Source organism: Lampris incognitus, chromosome 8, assembly GCF_029633865.1.
Source record: "Lampris incognitus isolate fLamInc1 chromosome 8, fLamInc1.hap2, whole genome shotgun sequence".
Taxonomy (NCBI): domain Eukaryota; kingdom Metazoa; phylum Chordata; class Actinopteri; order Lampriformes; family Lampridae; genus Lampris; species Lampris incognitus.
This window is the reverse complement of record NC_079218.1, coordinates 42055571-42071232: the sequence shown is the minus strand read 5'-3', so window position 1 is coordinate 42071232 and position 15662 is coordinate 42055571. Positions and strand designations below refer to the sequence as shown.

Genomic DNA, 15662 nt, shown 5'->3' with positions numbered 1-15662 from the left:
GGCAGAAAGAGTGTGAGCACCTCTGCCTAAACCAGAACCACGAGCTATGGCTAATTTTAATAACAATAATTACAGCTGGAGCAGCAGAAGCATTACTGTCTGTGAAAACTTACCAGCAGGACCGAGAGCAGCTCGTCGACATAGATCCTCTCTGTTGCTATCAGCTCCTTCATAATATGTCTGTAGAAACAGAGACAAGACTGAGAGAGAGGAAGAGGAACATAAAACAACAGACCATGTACCGTAGGCTGTTTTTTAAACATTGTTTTCCCCCTTTTTTCTCTCCTATTGTATCCGGCCAGTTACCCCCACTCTTCCGAGCCGTCCCGGTCGCTGCTCCACCCCCTCTGCTAATCCGTAGAGGGCTGTAGGCTACCACATGCCTCCTCCAATACATGCGGGGTCGCCAGCCGCTTCTTTTAACTTGACAGTGAGGAGTTTCACCAGGGGAATGTAGCGAGTGGGAGGATCACGCTATTGCCCCCAGTTCCCCCTCCCCCCCGGAACAGGCACCCCGACTGACCAGAGGAGGCGCTAGTGCAGCAACCAGGACACACACCCACATCCGGCTTCCCACCCACAGACACGGCCAATTGTGTCTGTGGGGACGCCCGACCAAGCCGGAGGTAACACGGGGATTCGAACCGGCGATCCCCGTGTTGGTAGGCAACGGGATAGACCACTAAATGCTATTGGAACTCTGACCCATAGCACTGGCCCGGCAAAAAAAGGCCCTTGATGTGCACAATGTGTGCACAAGGTAGCCCTGGTCCCCCTCCCAAGCTAAAGAAAAAGAAATAAAAAATTCAGCTAAAAAACAAAAATATTTATGCACATATGCAGCTGTAGACATCTAGCCCTTTCTTAAAATGGACACCAGGTAAGAGTTGAATTGAAGTATCAGGGATCAGGGGTTAGAGGTCACTCACCGTGTGACCTGCTCTGGATTCTCCTCCGCCTCGGAGTCCGTGTCCGGGGCGGGGCTGTACAAACAGCTGCGGTTGCCTTGGTAATCATGTATCACCTCGATCTGACAACACAGTGACCGTGTTAACAGCAGGACAGTGCCCCCTGTCACTCGAACAGTCACGGGAGCCTCTCTAGAGAAGCCACAGTAGGAGACAGACTGGCCAAACTCACACAGACTCGCAGAAAGACCCCAGAAGAATGACACACTTTCTTTTTTTGAAAAAACGTCCCCCTTTTTCTCTCCAATTGTATCCAACCAATTACCCCACTTTTCCGAGCCGTCCCGGTCGCTGCTGCACCCCCCCTGCAATACATGTGGAGTCACCATGACACTGAGGAGTTTCTCCAGGGGGACGGAGCGCGTGGGAGGATCACGCTATCCCCCACCCCCCCAGTTCCCCCTCCCTCCTGAACAGGTGCCCCGCGGCCGACCAGAGGAGGCGCTACTGCGGCGACCAGGACACATACCCACCTCCGGCTTCCCACCCACAGACACGGCCAATTGTGTCTGTAGGGAGGCCTGACCAAGCGGGAGGTAACACGGGGCTTCGAACCGGTGATCCTCGTGTTGTTAGGCAACGGAACAGACCGCCACGCCACCCGGACGCCCAGAATAACACACGCTTGCTGAAATCTTCGCCTCTCTCTCAGTTTGTGTCTTTCTGTCTCAATCTGTGTGCATGTGTGTGTATCCCTCTCTTGCTCTATCTCTCACTTTCTCCACATACGAGTGTGTGTTTCTGTGTGGTCTGTATATGTCTCTCTGTCTCCCTCTTCCCTCTTTCTCTAATCTCTAACACACACACACACACACACACACACACACACACACACACACACACACACCGTCCGCAGGCTGTTGTTTCTTCGAGAGGCTCTCTTCCCAGGGAGCAGGTCAAAGGAGAACTTGGAATTCAGGACGTTGAAGTCCACACCTGTGGAGAAAATTCAACATGCACTCAAAAACACACACACACACACACACACACACACACACACACACACACACACACACACACACACACACACACACACACACAATACATCAACATACTGAGCCACCAGAAAGGGAGCTAGGAGAGACTCGAGCAAAACTCTGGGATTTGGAAGAGGGCTTGCCGCCATGACACAGCGGTGTGCTGTGCCAAACGCTAAGGGGTCTGATGAGGGGTGGGACTTGAGAGACTTACTTAGACGAGAAGGTGTAATTAGGCGGAGTAATTAGCTTAGAGGACAGAAAGGAGAGGTGTATGCAGACAAACCAAAGCCCACACGTGCCAGTCCTCGCCAGACAGAATTTAAAGCAGGAAACAAAAATAAGCAATTGTGTGGACCCAAACCTAGATTAGTTGTTGTAATTGTTGATAGCAGACCTGCTGAGGAAACAACACCGTGTTCAGGGCATGGGGAGGGGTGGGGGAGGGGGGAACATACCGTGTTTAGGGGAGAAGAGGGGTGACTTGCAGCGCATGGAGACCTGGTCGGGTTCTGGGCGGGGTGCCACCAGCTGGATGGGTCGTACCTGCACATCAGCCAGCTTCCTCAGACACTGCTCTCTGTTCCTCATCATGGACTGGACCACGCTCAGTTTCTCCGTTACCATGGAAATTTGGGACTGCAGAGGGCAGAGAAAGCGCGCGCGCGCGCGCGCGTGTGTGTGTGTGTGTGTGTGTGTGTGTCCGTGTGAGAGTGAGAAAGACAGCAGACGTCAGAGACAGAAAGACAGCCAAGGAAAGAAAGAAAGAAGAAGATAAGAGAAAGAGTGAGAGGGGAGAAAGGCTTTTCGAGGAAAAGAACAACTACCAGTGACTCGTGTATCCCTGGAGAGAATAAGATGGGTCCTTCTTGCAGAGTTGTGGACTCGAGTCACATGACTTGGACTCGAGTGCGACTCGAGTCACAAATTTGATGACTTGCGACTTGACTTGCTAAAATGAAAATTACTTGAGACTTGACATCTATGACTTGGACTTGAGCTGGATGACTCGAGAGAATTGTTTGAGTGTTTTCTCGATGTTTATGCGGGCTGCACCTCTCTCGTATTTTATTTATTTGATTTTGTAATCATTCTTCATTTCCAGCGCGCACACAATTACCTACGCACAGGCATCGCGTAGGGCCAATCAAACGTTTAGATGGGCGGGAAAACAAAAATACTCAAATCTAATTGGAGGTACCGTCATGCTACTCAAAAACTAACGGCAGCTCTGCTGAGCGCGGAGAGTCTGCAATCATGGCAAGCGCGGCTGCTGCTGGAGCGATTCCCAAAATAATGATTTACGGCTATAAGAACTTGGAAGTTGCTGGGAAGAAAAGGACTGCTGTTTGTAAAACACGTGCAGCGAAATTATCAGATGGGATTTCAACAACGTCAAACTTTGTGCGTCGTCTGAAAAGCCACAAAGAGAAGTAAGTGTGTTTGCTAGCTTACAGGTACAGTAGCGTGTGAGTGGTCAGACACACACACAGACCCAATCTGCCCGTTCGGAGTACGCCAGCCAGGCTGTATCGCCCCAACATCGTCCCAATCTCATCTCAACAATACAACTGAACGTACTGTTCTGTCTCAGAACACCTAACAGCGAATATCCAGTTATGTTGGCCCAGTGGGCAAACCATGTCTGGCCGATGTAGCAGTCACCCGAATGAGTTAGCATACCCCCTGTTGCCCCCTGATAATTTGCCTATCAAACACTGTTTCAGTGCATGGTTTCACGTATCGTACTATAATATAATATGATGTAGTTTTAAATATGCGTAACATAATGCGGTTCTCGAGAAAGTCAGCCCATTCCGAACGGGCACTGAACTAGTGGGATTCAATCGTGATTATGTTTACACTGTTTTTAATTGAGCATTTAGACTCGATGCTCCGAATTATGTGCTACCGACGACTCCTGCCGAGGGACTACAGATGCAAATTAGCTAATAGCTAATTCTGGTGCAATATATTTACTGTGCATTGTCCCTGTCAAGTAAACAAATAAATAACAAATATTAAAGTATCTCCATGATTCAAATTAATCTAGTTATATACTGTCTTTGGAAAGATTTTTCTCCATTGAATTATAAACATTTATAAATACATTTACTTGTTTCATGAAACCAAAATTAATACCTATAATTTCCTATATTACAACACTTTCTGTATGGCACAATGGCAATTGAAATAATGCTCAGAGCATGACGCACAGTGCACTGCACCCAAGTGCAGTGAATTGTAGGTCGAACTAGACAAGCAGAGAGAGTGTTTGTTTATTGTGTATTGGAATGATCAATATGTTTTGTATTGTTATTAAGAGTTGTGCGCTCATTTGTGATTTAGAGTGTGCCTTTTATTATTTCTTAAATGTAAAACAAAATCCAACTGTTGTCCAAATTTGAACACAATAATATAACAATTATTTCTAACATTATCTGTGGTTTATTTATGTACTATTGTAATGAAACAATTTAATATTACCTGAATTAAAAAAAATGTGTTAAATTGGTATAAAACACCCTACATTTGAGACTTGATGACTTGACACCTGAAATTAGGGACTTGTGACTTGACTTGACCTGAGCTCAGTGACTTGGGACTTGAATTGAGACTTGCCCTTCATGACTTGGGACTTGACTTGAGACTCGAAGGTTAAGACTTGAGACTTACTTATGACTTGCATAACAGTGACTTGGTCACAACTCTGCCTTCTTGTGTTGAATACAGCAAAGAAACACCGCTCTCCGAGCCGTCCCGGTCGCTGCTCCACCCCTCCTGCTGATCCGGGGAGGGCTGCAGACTACCACATGCCTCCTCCGATACATGTGGGGTCACCAGCCGCCTCTTTTCACCTGACAGGGAGGAGTTTCGCCAGGGGGACGTGGCGTGTGGGAGGATCACGCTATTCCCCCCAGTTTCCCCTCTCCCCCTGAATAGGCGCCCTGACCGACCAGAGGAGGTGCTAGTGCAGCAACCAGGACACATACCCACATCTGGCTTCCCGCCCGCAGACACGGCCAATTGTGTCTGTAGGGACGCCCAACCAAGCCGGAGGCAACACGGAGATTCTAACAGGCGATCCCCGTGTTGGTTGGCAACGGAATAGACCGCTACGCTACCCGGACACCCTGAACGTCAGGAAGTTTTAACTGGGAACAAGCCCAAGTCAATCTGTACGTGCAAATATTCGGTGGCAGATGAGTGAGCTGTGTGATGCACTGCTGTGGTCCAGACAGGGTCGTCCGAGCTCTCAAACACAGACCTGGATCCTGAGTGTGGAACATTTCCAGCATTTAATAGTTTATCCCGGGTAGCATGTAACAGCACCCACCTGAGGCCAATGTAGATTGAAATCAAGGGCTAATAAGCAACCAATAAGGTCTTCATAAGAATGACATGAGTTCAGTTAGGAGAGCTTTGTGATAAGGTGAGCTGTGAGAAAGCTGTGGGCCGTCGGGTGTTTACCTGCAGCTGCGGGGTAAGTATGGCTTCGAACTCCAGGCTCAGAGTGTCCTGGCTGTTTTTCAGTGCAGAGGGCGCCCTCTCCTGGTGGAAGCTGAGGTGCTGCAGGGCCTCCTGAGCCCCCTCTCTCGTTTGGAACCTGTCCACCATCTGACTGGCCAACAGATAGGCAGCTTCATCGCACCACTGCAGGGCCTACACGGACGCATGCACGCACGCACACACGCACAAAAGTGTGTACTCTCTCAACACAATCGCGGTTACTTAGTCACATCTACCCTTCAGGCATGCTGACTGAGAGCACTGACAGCAGCGTGACATCATCCCCACCAGCAGAAGAAGAAACGAAGGCAGCAGAGCAAGGATTAAAGCCACTTTGTCCTGCAATATTCCTGTGATGGAGGCGCCACCCGTAGAGGTAAAGCCAAGTGTTGAGACGAGTGGTAAAGGGCAATTTCCCTGCTTCTGTTGCCAGATTGGGGCAAATCAGAGCAGGTACAGTTGGTAAACGCACACAGATATGGAATCCATGGCCAGTCAAATAGCTCCTAGTTGAATCATTTTCTCATTTCTTTTTTTTTGGGGGGGGGGGGGGGTTCCCCTTCTTCTCCCCAATTGTACTTGGCCAATTACCCCACTCTATGGAGCCGCCCCGGTCGTTGCTCCACCTCCTCTGCCGATCCAGGGAGGGCTACAGACTGCCACATCCCTCCTCCGATACATGTGGAGTCGCCAGCCGCTTCTTTTCACCTGACAGTGAGGAGTTTCACCAGGGGGACGTAGCATGTGGGAGGAGCACGCAATTTCCCCTAGTCCCCCACCCCGAACAGATGCCCCGACCGACCAGAGGAGGCGCATGTGCAGCGACCAGGACACATACCCACATCCGGCTTCCCACCACCCGCAGACACGGCCAATTGTGTCTACAGGGATGCCCGATGAAGTCGGAGGTAACACGGGGATCCCCGTGTTGGTAGGCAACGGAATAGACCGCCACGCCGCCTGGACGCCCCCGAATCATTTTGTCTTTGACTTTGATTGCCAGGTCACATGTGTACAGGTGCACACTCTTCTGTTTTAAGCTTGTGTGATTTCTTTTTTTGTTGAGCTTGTGTTTGTTGGCCAAGCTCATATGTGTGTTATTTGAGCATACATGTTCTTCACTGTTTGGACCCGCCTGCCATTCATGAAACACACATGTTGCTTGAATGTTCACATGTGCAATCTACTGTAAGTGTGTACACGTGTGTGTGTGTGTGTGTGTGTGTGTTAAAGCATAGCATTTGTGCAAGCATGGACATGTCATTTTGAACACACGTGCCGTTTAGGCCTGTGAACATTTGTGTGTGCTTGTGTTTGCATGTGTGTGAGCTTTTACCTCCTCGAGGCGCAGAAGGAGGTCTCGTGCCCGTGTGAGCGAGGCCCGCTTGGTGCGGATGGCGGTGGTGATGACGTCACAACGGTGTCGGAGCTCATTACAGCGCTGGATGATGAGTGCCAGGGCGTAGTGGTGGTTGGCTGCTAACTGGTGACCATGGAGTATAACCACCTGAGCACGGGCCATTTCCTCCTGATCTCTCACACACACACACACACACACACACACACACACACACACACACACACACACACACTTTAGTTACAAAATGAGATATTACCATTTGAAAAAAGAAGCAACCATATGAAAAATAAAACACATTGTGGGTTTTATTGTGGGGTGTTAAGAGGGAATTGGAGACTGAGTATGTTTTACGTTCCTTTTGTGGTTCTCGTGGAACTTAGTCAGGAACTAGCCTGCAAAATGCTCAGCTATTTTCACTCTCCCCCCAACTTGTGCTGTTTGATAAATCGAGGACTCTACATGAGTGAACTGAGGAGTATTTAGCACTGAGGTTCTTAGTCAGCGCTAGACAAATTACTATATATTCAGTAACAGTCAGTGCAGGAATAGCCCCCCCCTTTTCACCCCAGTTGTACCCGGCCAATTACCCCACTCTTCCAGTCATTGCTCCACCCCCTCTGCCAATCTGGGGAGGGCTGCAGACTACCACATGCCTCCTCCCATACATGTGGAGTCGCCAGCCACTTCTTTTCACCTGACAGTGAGGAGTTTCACCAGGGGGACATAGCGCGTGGGAGGATCACGCTGTTACCCTCTGTTCCCCCTCCCTCGCCAAACAAACGCCACGACTGACTAGAGGAGGCGCTAGTGCAGCGACCAGGACACATACCCACATCCGGCCTCCCACCCGCAGACACGGCCAAAAGTGTCTTTAGGGACGCCCGACCAAGCCTGAGGTAACAAGGGGAGATTCGATCTGGCGATCCCCGTGTTGGTAGGCAACGGAATAGACCGCTACACTACCCTGACGCTCCAAACATCCCATTTTAAACTTTATTAGATGCATGTGACTGTGTGTGTGTGTGTGTGTGTGTGTGTGTGTGTGTGTGTGTGTGTGTGTGTGTGTGTGTGTGTGTGTGTGTTACCTGAGCATTTGTGTCCAGGGACTCCAGGTCTCTTAGTAACTGTTCTGTTTGGACCACAGTGGTTCCCATTGAGGAAATCTCTTTTTCCTGGTCAGTAATCTTCTCCAATGCCTCCTCCATCTGCAGTACACACACACACACACAAACACACACACACACACACACACACACACACACACACACACACACACAGTAAAAGAGAAAGAGAAAAATTTGGGGGAGAAAGAGGGTGAGAGAGAGATGTACACATACATACAGAGAAAAGGAGACACACAAAATAGACATGCACATTCACATAAAGATACACACATGCATAGAGAGACATGCAGACAGACAGACAAAAAAGAGGAAGCGAGAGCGACTGAGAGAGAGAGAGAGGGAGAGAGAGAGGGAGAGAGAGAGAGAGAGACATTACCTGCTGAAAGCTCATCTCATAGCGTAGCAGTTGGAGGTACTGCTGCAGCTTCAGGTGATGTTTCTCAAAGAAGCCATCAAATGCCTCCTCCATATCTCTGAGTTGAGCCAGGAGCCTGCATGCACATGAACACACACACACGCACACACACACAGTTGTGACAGTTCTGGAAGGTGCCTGCATTCTCATCAACCAATTAGGCCATTAACGCTGTGTGATGATGTTGGCCCATGTTGTTACATGGCAGGTGAAAGCAACAAAGGCCAATTAATTAATTGAATAAATAAATACCTGCTTTGCATTTTGCTGGGTAAAATAAAGGTAAAGGTTGTGTACTTTCTAAATGATTGTAAAAAAATAAAAAATAAAGAAAATCTGCTTGCATTTTGGACATAAGGATTCACAAATGAGCCTTTTCACCATGCGCTGCCCCGAGCTTGATTTAAAACTCATGAGGCGTCTGCCGGAGCACTGACAGGCGGGGGGTGATGATCCAGCTCCTACCTGTGGACGGTGTTGGTGTCTGCCTCTATGTCCCGCTCCTCTATTCCGTCTCTCCTGGATGCCTTTGCAGTTTCCAGGTTGGACAGCAGGAGGCGGCCTTCCTTCAGCACGCTGCGGATGTCGTCCTGAAACAACATAAATCAGTGAAATGCAATGCAACACCACCTACCACCACATACGCAGGTACACAAAACACACACACACACACACAAGCATGCAAAACAACTCACGTGTCTGTCCCACCCGAACAAACTTGCAGACAAACAGACGTGTGTACTTTCATATGCTAATGCACAATTCAATTTTGCACAACAAATATGACAGTGAGGTGTAAAGTGGTGAAAGTGGGGGATGCAGAGTTGGAGACACGGAGACAGCGGGACTGATAAAGGGCAGTGGAGAAGGTAAGGAGGGAGGAGGGAACAAGAATACGGAGAGAGAGAACGAGAGATTTATATTTTCCTGCCACAACCTGAGAGACAGTGGGTGACAGTACCTATTGCTACTGTTGTTGTTTCGTATCATAATCATTGTTGTTGTTGCTGTTATTATTATAATCATTGTTCTGTTGTGTTGTTGTTGTTTTACATGCTTTGGCAATATGTACACAAACGTATGTCATGCCAATAAAGCACATATTGAATTGAATTGAATTGAAAGAGAGATAGATTAGAGAGAGAGCGAGAGGGGGACAGAGGGGGAGACAGGGGGGGGAGAGAGGGAGAGGGGGAGAGAGAGCAAGAGGGCGAGAGAGAGAGGGGCAGGGGAAGAGAGAGGGAGAGGGGGAGAGAGAGAGCAAGAGGGAGAGGGAGAGAGCAAGAGGGAGAGGGAGAAGGAGAGACAGGGGGAGGGAGAGGGGGAGGGAGAGGGGGAGAGAGAGAGCAAGAGGGAGAGAGAGAGAGCAAGAGGGAGAGGGAGAAGGAGAGACAGGGGGAGGGAGAGGGGGAGGGAGAGAGCAAGAGGGAGAGGGAGAGAGCAAGAGGGAGAGAGAGAGAGCAAGAGGGAGAAGGAGAGGGAGAGCGAGAGGGAGAAGGAGAGAGGGAGAGAGAATGCAAGTGAGAAGAACCTTCATGTGTCTGTATTGGTGTGTGTGCAAGTGTAACAGAAGATGTGCAGAGGTAGATATAGGACGGGAGAGAGGGAACAATAGAAAATGGTAGAGAGAGGGGGAAGAGAGTGGAAGGAGAGACAGACAGACAGACAGACAGACAGACAGACAGACAGACAGACAGACAGACAAAGAGCAAACGGGAACCTTCATTTGTCTGTAGCGGTGGGTGTGCGAGTGTAACAGGAACTCTATGGCGTTGGCGTCATCAGGCAGTTCGGTCTCCGACAGCTCCGAGCCGAAGCCCTGCAGGAGCTGAGCGATCTCCTTCACCGTCACCGCGAAGCTCTCGATGGCCTGCGGGCACACACACACTCTCACACGTGACCACATGCGACTGCGCTTATGTGAGACGCTCGCTAACTCTTCTGAACTCTTCCCGGATACGTGGAGGACCTTTACATCTGCGAGAAGGTTAAGCTCATCCACAGAGCACACTGGGGCGCATTTGAACAAAACTATTGCTTCAGAAAGAATGAGCCCCTTCGTAAACGGTGACAGAAGAAAGGGCACAGGAGGAGAAGGATAAAGGTGTCTTCCCAAGTGGAGTTGTTTCATACGAGCTTGTGGAGATATGAGCGCCTATATGTGCAGCGTGTGGCTGATGAGAGGACAACTTCCCAGCTTAGCGCTAACCGCTATGGCTGGGGGGGGGGGGCAAGCATCATATCTTCCATCCATCCATCATCCAACTCGGGGTCGCGGGGATGCTGGAGCCTATCCCAGCAGTCACTGGGCGGCAGGCGGGGAGACACCCTGGGCAGGCCGCCAGGCCATCACACACACACACACACACACACACACACCTAGGGACAATTTAGTGTGGCCGATTCACCTGACCTACATGTCTTTGGACTGTGGGAGGAAACCGGAGCCCCCGGAGGAAACCCACGCAGACACGGGGAGAACATGCAAACTCCACACAGAGGACGACCCGGGATGACCCCCCCAAGGATGGACTACCCCGGGGCTCGAACCCAGGATCTTCCTGCTGTGACGCAACCGCGCTAACCACTGTGCCACCGTGCTGCCGCGTCATATATTTTGTGTTGAAATGTCTCTGAGCTCAGAGGGGGACTATTTTATTGTTCTCAATAATCCACGGAAGGTCTTTTGGATCTTCTATTTTAAGTCTTTATCCAAACAGAATAGAAAGGGAACTGGGAGAAAAGGGAAGTCCTGCATCTGTAACACACGACTCTAACCCTCGTGGCATATGTTGCTAACCAGGTGAAATAACCTGGGCTGAAATATGTTATTTTTCTTTCTTTTTTTTACTTTAAAAAGCTTTTATTTTGGTTCTCCAAAAGGTGCTGACTGATTTCATTTTCCACCAATTGAACTGAGCAACAAACGGCCCCTGGCCCCGTACAGTGGTGCCATGTGTTCTGACGGACTGAGTGGTACCGGAGGTCTTTACCGTGCGGAGGACGAGCCAGTCACTTTGGCAGTACTGCACCGTCCCGGTGAACTCCGAGGTCAGGTGGTGTTCGTCAATGTAGCGAAGCAGGTCTCCCACCGACCGCAGCATCACAACCTGGTGCAGCAGAAACAACACGGCTATCAAACTCACAAGCAAGTTCTCATCATGCTATGAACTCTAAGCAGCAGGTCGAGGCAGTCAAACAGCACATGTCAGCTAGCTGTGGCCACTGGTTTTCTAAATACTGGCTTGAGATTGGCTCGTGGGTCCGGTGGCTGGGCCTTCAGGTGGTTCCCATGGGTCTGCATACAGTGTGATGTACTGTGCCTGCACCACCAACTGGTGCTCACAGTCGAAGTCTTGATGCTACACAGGTGTGAATCATTTGCAAGGGCCTTGGCTCAAATTTGCTGTAAAAGTTTCGTGTTAATGAAAAAGCGTAAATGATCTGTATCAGTACTGGGGGAGAAACAAACGAGGGGTTATCCTGCTTGTGAATTGCTCCTTCTTTGAAAATGTTGCAGTCCTTAAGTACAGAAGAGACACGGTGCAGCCATTAGAAGGTGAAATAACTTCTTCTGTTTTTAAAGAACATCGGGCGAACAGCCCTGGCTCAGGATGTTGTGTCCTCCCTTTCTGACCAATCTAGCTTTCGTCTTGAACCTGTAACTTGCCAACATAAAACTGCCCTTTTAAAGCATGCACAGACACGTTTTGTTTTTCTCATCATAAAAATAAAAATAATCTTCTGATGCTCTCTCTGAGGACAGGGGATGCCCTACATAGTGTTCACTGTTTTTACCTGTGTTTGGGGAGTGTAACGTCACTGTGATGTGAATGTAAAGCCCAATATAACCGTGAGATGTACCATCACCTTGACTTGAAAAATATGTAATATCAGTAAACTGATAGCGATGCTACATGACGTCGCTGGGACAGGGGTGGAGGGCACATTTGGAAGGGACGGTTTTGTCGTGAACACACAGACATGTTTAGTTGTAAGTCTTGCCAAGAACGTTGACGCTCATGCTTTTTTTTCTTTTACTTTTACTTTCCAACCTCCAAGTATCCATCTAAACTGATGAATAAATGCATAGGTCTAGCTCTGACGTCATCCAAAGCAGTACAGTGAGCTCATAATGGCCCTGAATACAGCTGGCTGTAGGCTTTCACTTATGCCAGACTTTTACGCGTTAGTCCGCTGAGTGGAAATATGGAGGTGTGGAGTTTGAATCCCGTGTTTGGGCATCAGAGTGACGCGACACTTCAGCGTCTCACCGGCATCTTCAACAGGAAGTCCTCCTGGCTGAAGCGGAAACCCAGGTCGGTGCTGGAGGCGGGGCTGGGGGCGGGGCTTTGCAAGCCGGTGGGGCGGAGCACCAATACCAGATGCAGGTTGCCTGGAAACGAGGTCTAGAGGAAGAGGGAAAAGAAGAGAGGGAGGGGAGGAGGACTTTAGGTACTTTAGTGTTTGTATGATTGACTTAAATTACCACTATTATTTGCCTCTGGTAAACAAGAGACAAAAACAATCCACCAGCTTTCTTTTTTTTTCTTTAATTACTCATGTCAAGTACTGACAAGAGGGCATTTGGAGAGAACGTGAAGGAGGGATGAGAGAGGCAAAGCAGTAAGTCAGTTAGCGACTTGATGAAACGCTGGAGTTGTCCACCTCATCTGTCTCTAGCTGTCATTCTGGAGACCACCACAGCACAGCATCAGCAGCCCTCGCCGTCAGTCTTTGTAGCGCGACTTAGCTCTCCTCAGCGCCTCACACAGTTTTTTACAGTCAGCTTCTCCCCTCTCATCACTACTTTACATCTTCCTTAACCCCTCTCTATCGATCAGTTTCTTTCTCTCCATCCATTCTCATTTTCTCCTCATTGCAAACCCAGATCTCCACCTTCGTCCCTCATACGGCTATTACTTTTCAAATGGCAATGCTGATATTACAGCTGTCAAGACAGACGTCTGGAAGTGTTACTCAAACCTGCCTTCCATTTTTCTCATTCTTCTGTCAGTCTCTGCCCCCTTTTATTCATCTATCTGTCCACCTTTTACTAGGCCTACAATTATCTCTGTCCTTCTGTGTGTCCTGTTTCTCTCTGGTTCAACTGGGTTAATTCCTTTATTGGTTCATTCATTCTCTATACCCACATATTCCAATTCAGAGTCACAGAGTGGGGCGGTGCTTATCCCAGTGGCTACCGGGTGGTGCTTATCCCAGTGGGTACCAGGCAGTAGGCCAAGACAGACTATCACAGGGCCCACGTGGCACATTCAAACCTTTATGCAATGAAGAGCTTCCAGTTCACCTTACAAGCACGTCCTGCTTGGTACTTGGGAAGAAACCCACACGAACATGAGGAGAACAGGAGGATTTCACACAGAATGGTCTGTAATTGAGCCCCAGACAGTCTTATTGCGAGGCAACAGTGCTAACAGCGGCACCATGCCATCCCAGTTTGGCTCAGTCAATCAATCTTTCAGTCACTCAATCAATCAATAAAACAATAGTGCCCAAAGTAAACTTCCACTTGCTCAGTAATGAGCTTTCAATTGCATGGACAGTGGACAACCAAACTTGATGAATACACTCCTATCCATACCCACTCCCCATCCATCGCCTACATGCACTCTTCATCTCCCCACCGTGCCTCTCCTCCCCTGCAAGTTATCCACTCTGCATTCAGAGTTCAGTACTATCTGAAAGTGAGTGCAAGTTTCGTACCCTGTGTGAAATATTGAGCTAAATCTGGCGGTCCACTGAATAACTGGACTTGGCTTGGAAAGGACCCTTGCATTATAACCGTGTAGTATTAAATCTGGCTGATTATGAGGCTGTTGCTGTAGTTTGCTTCGTTTTGTCCTGTATGTGTATCCTAACTGACCTGTTAGTCATCCATTCTCCAAAATAAGGCTGCGCTTATGTCAGCACCAATGGCCAACACGTGAGGGAAACAAACTTGATATGATGTGACAAATGAAAATAAAGCGGTTAAAGGTATTGGTTCAGACCTTTGCCTCCTAAGACTGTTTACCAGGTAATGAGATAGTGGGGTGGGGGGTGGGGGGGGGTTCCTCTTCACTTCTTCCTCTGTTTTAAAGCGTGCACTCTAATAATAGGGTGCAACATTTTTTTTTTTATCTATCAACCAGTATTGCAAATGTATCCCTTTCCGGACATATTGAGAAAAGTGTGTCAACATGAAAGCTTTGCATCCAGTAACTGCAGTTCGACTTGAGAGACCATGCGGTCCACCGAGGTGGAATAACACATGATATACGGCAGTGCTAAAGCTCATCTTCTTCTGCACCTGCAACTGACCTCCAAATAGAGCAAACACACACACACACACCAGCACACACATGCATTGCACGCACGCGCACACGAATGCATTGCACGCGCGCATACACATACACACACACACACACACACACACACACACACACACACACACACACACACACACACACACACACACACACACACACACATACACCTTTGTCCATGCCCGTCTCATACCAGACGCGCTAACATGTGAATCTGACCGCATCATTTGGGAGGAAAACGGGAGGGTAGAAGTATAACGTCTGGCGCAGTTCGCACCGCATCTGTGTGTCAGCCCCGTGCCGCAGTGCCGGGCTGTCTACCTCTCTCGCGCTCCCTCCATCCCTCCCACCGTTTCTCTCTCGTCTGTAGCGTCAGTCTCTCTTTCTCGCACGTCCCATCTCCCGCTATAGCTCAACTCACCGCTGCCCGGCGGAGACGGGGGAACCCCCGGAGCGGGTTGGACTCCGCCATGCTGTCGTTCTTCCCCTTCGCCGCCTGGCCCACCAAAAACTCCGCTCCTCCTGCCGGGCCCGTCAAGTCTGCGGCGGTGGGAGGGGGGGGTGTACCGTACTGCAGTGGCCGGCCGGGCGGAAGGGAGTCTTCTGACGTCAAATAGGCCGTAATGTTGTCTTGTTCTGCAGATTCATGCGATTTGGGAAACCGATAAAATGGCATTTTAAATTTTTTTTTTACAGTTTTAGTGCAATTTGTGACATTTAAAGGTGTTTCACGTTCTTTAGGGGGTCGATTCCCTCGAATTCCCTCATTTGCCTAAGATTAATTTGATGTGCCTTTACCGTCGCTGTCTTGTTAAATATAGTAGTCTAACATATAAATCTGAGGCGTGTTCCCTACGCAATTGAGGAGTTTAAGTTACCGACGGAAAATGAGGATTTTGTGCGATTCTCAATTTATTGTGATTGAAAACTTAGACCGGATTTACTCAGGCGTTTACAAACATCAGCCATGTAAAGAAAC

General features: G+C 49.0%; 1 protein-coding gene across 1 annotated transcript in view; it reads right to left on the bottom strand.

Moving 5' to 3' along the window:
• Window positions 1–15155, bottom strand: part of LOC130116276 (proto-oncogene DBL) — a 26237-nt gene extending 11082 nt beyond the window's left edge. Inside the window, exons 1-13 of the mRNA XM_056284191.1 lie at window positions 15105–15155; window positions 12629–12763; window positions 11348–11464; window positions 10075–10224; window positions 8820–8944; window positions 8316–8430; window positions 7901–8020; window positions 6792–6983; window positions 5417–5608; window positions 2404–2584; window positions 1816–1904; window positions 930–1030; window positions 114–180 (exon numbers count right to left, since the gene is read on the bottom strand). Of these exons, the coding sequence (XP_056140166.1) occupies window positions 114–180; window positions 930–1030; window positions 1816–1904; window positions 2404–2584; window positions 5417–5608; window positions 6792–6983; window positions 7901–8020; window positions 8316–8430; window positions 8820–8944; window positions 10075–10224; window positions 11348–11464; window positions 12629–12763; window positions 15105–15155 (1635 nt within the window). The remainder of the gene's footprint in view (window positions 1–113; window positions 181–929; window positions 1031–1815; window positions 1905–2403; window positions 2585–5416; window positions 5609–6791; window positions 6984–7900; window positions 8021–8315; window positions 8431–8819; window positions 8945–10074; window positions 10225–11347; window positions 11465–12628; window positions 12764–15104) is intronic.
• Window positions 15156–15662: the final 507 nt, after the last annotated feature.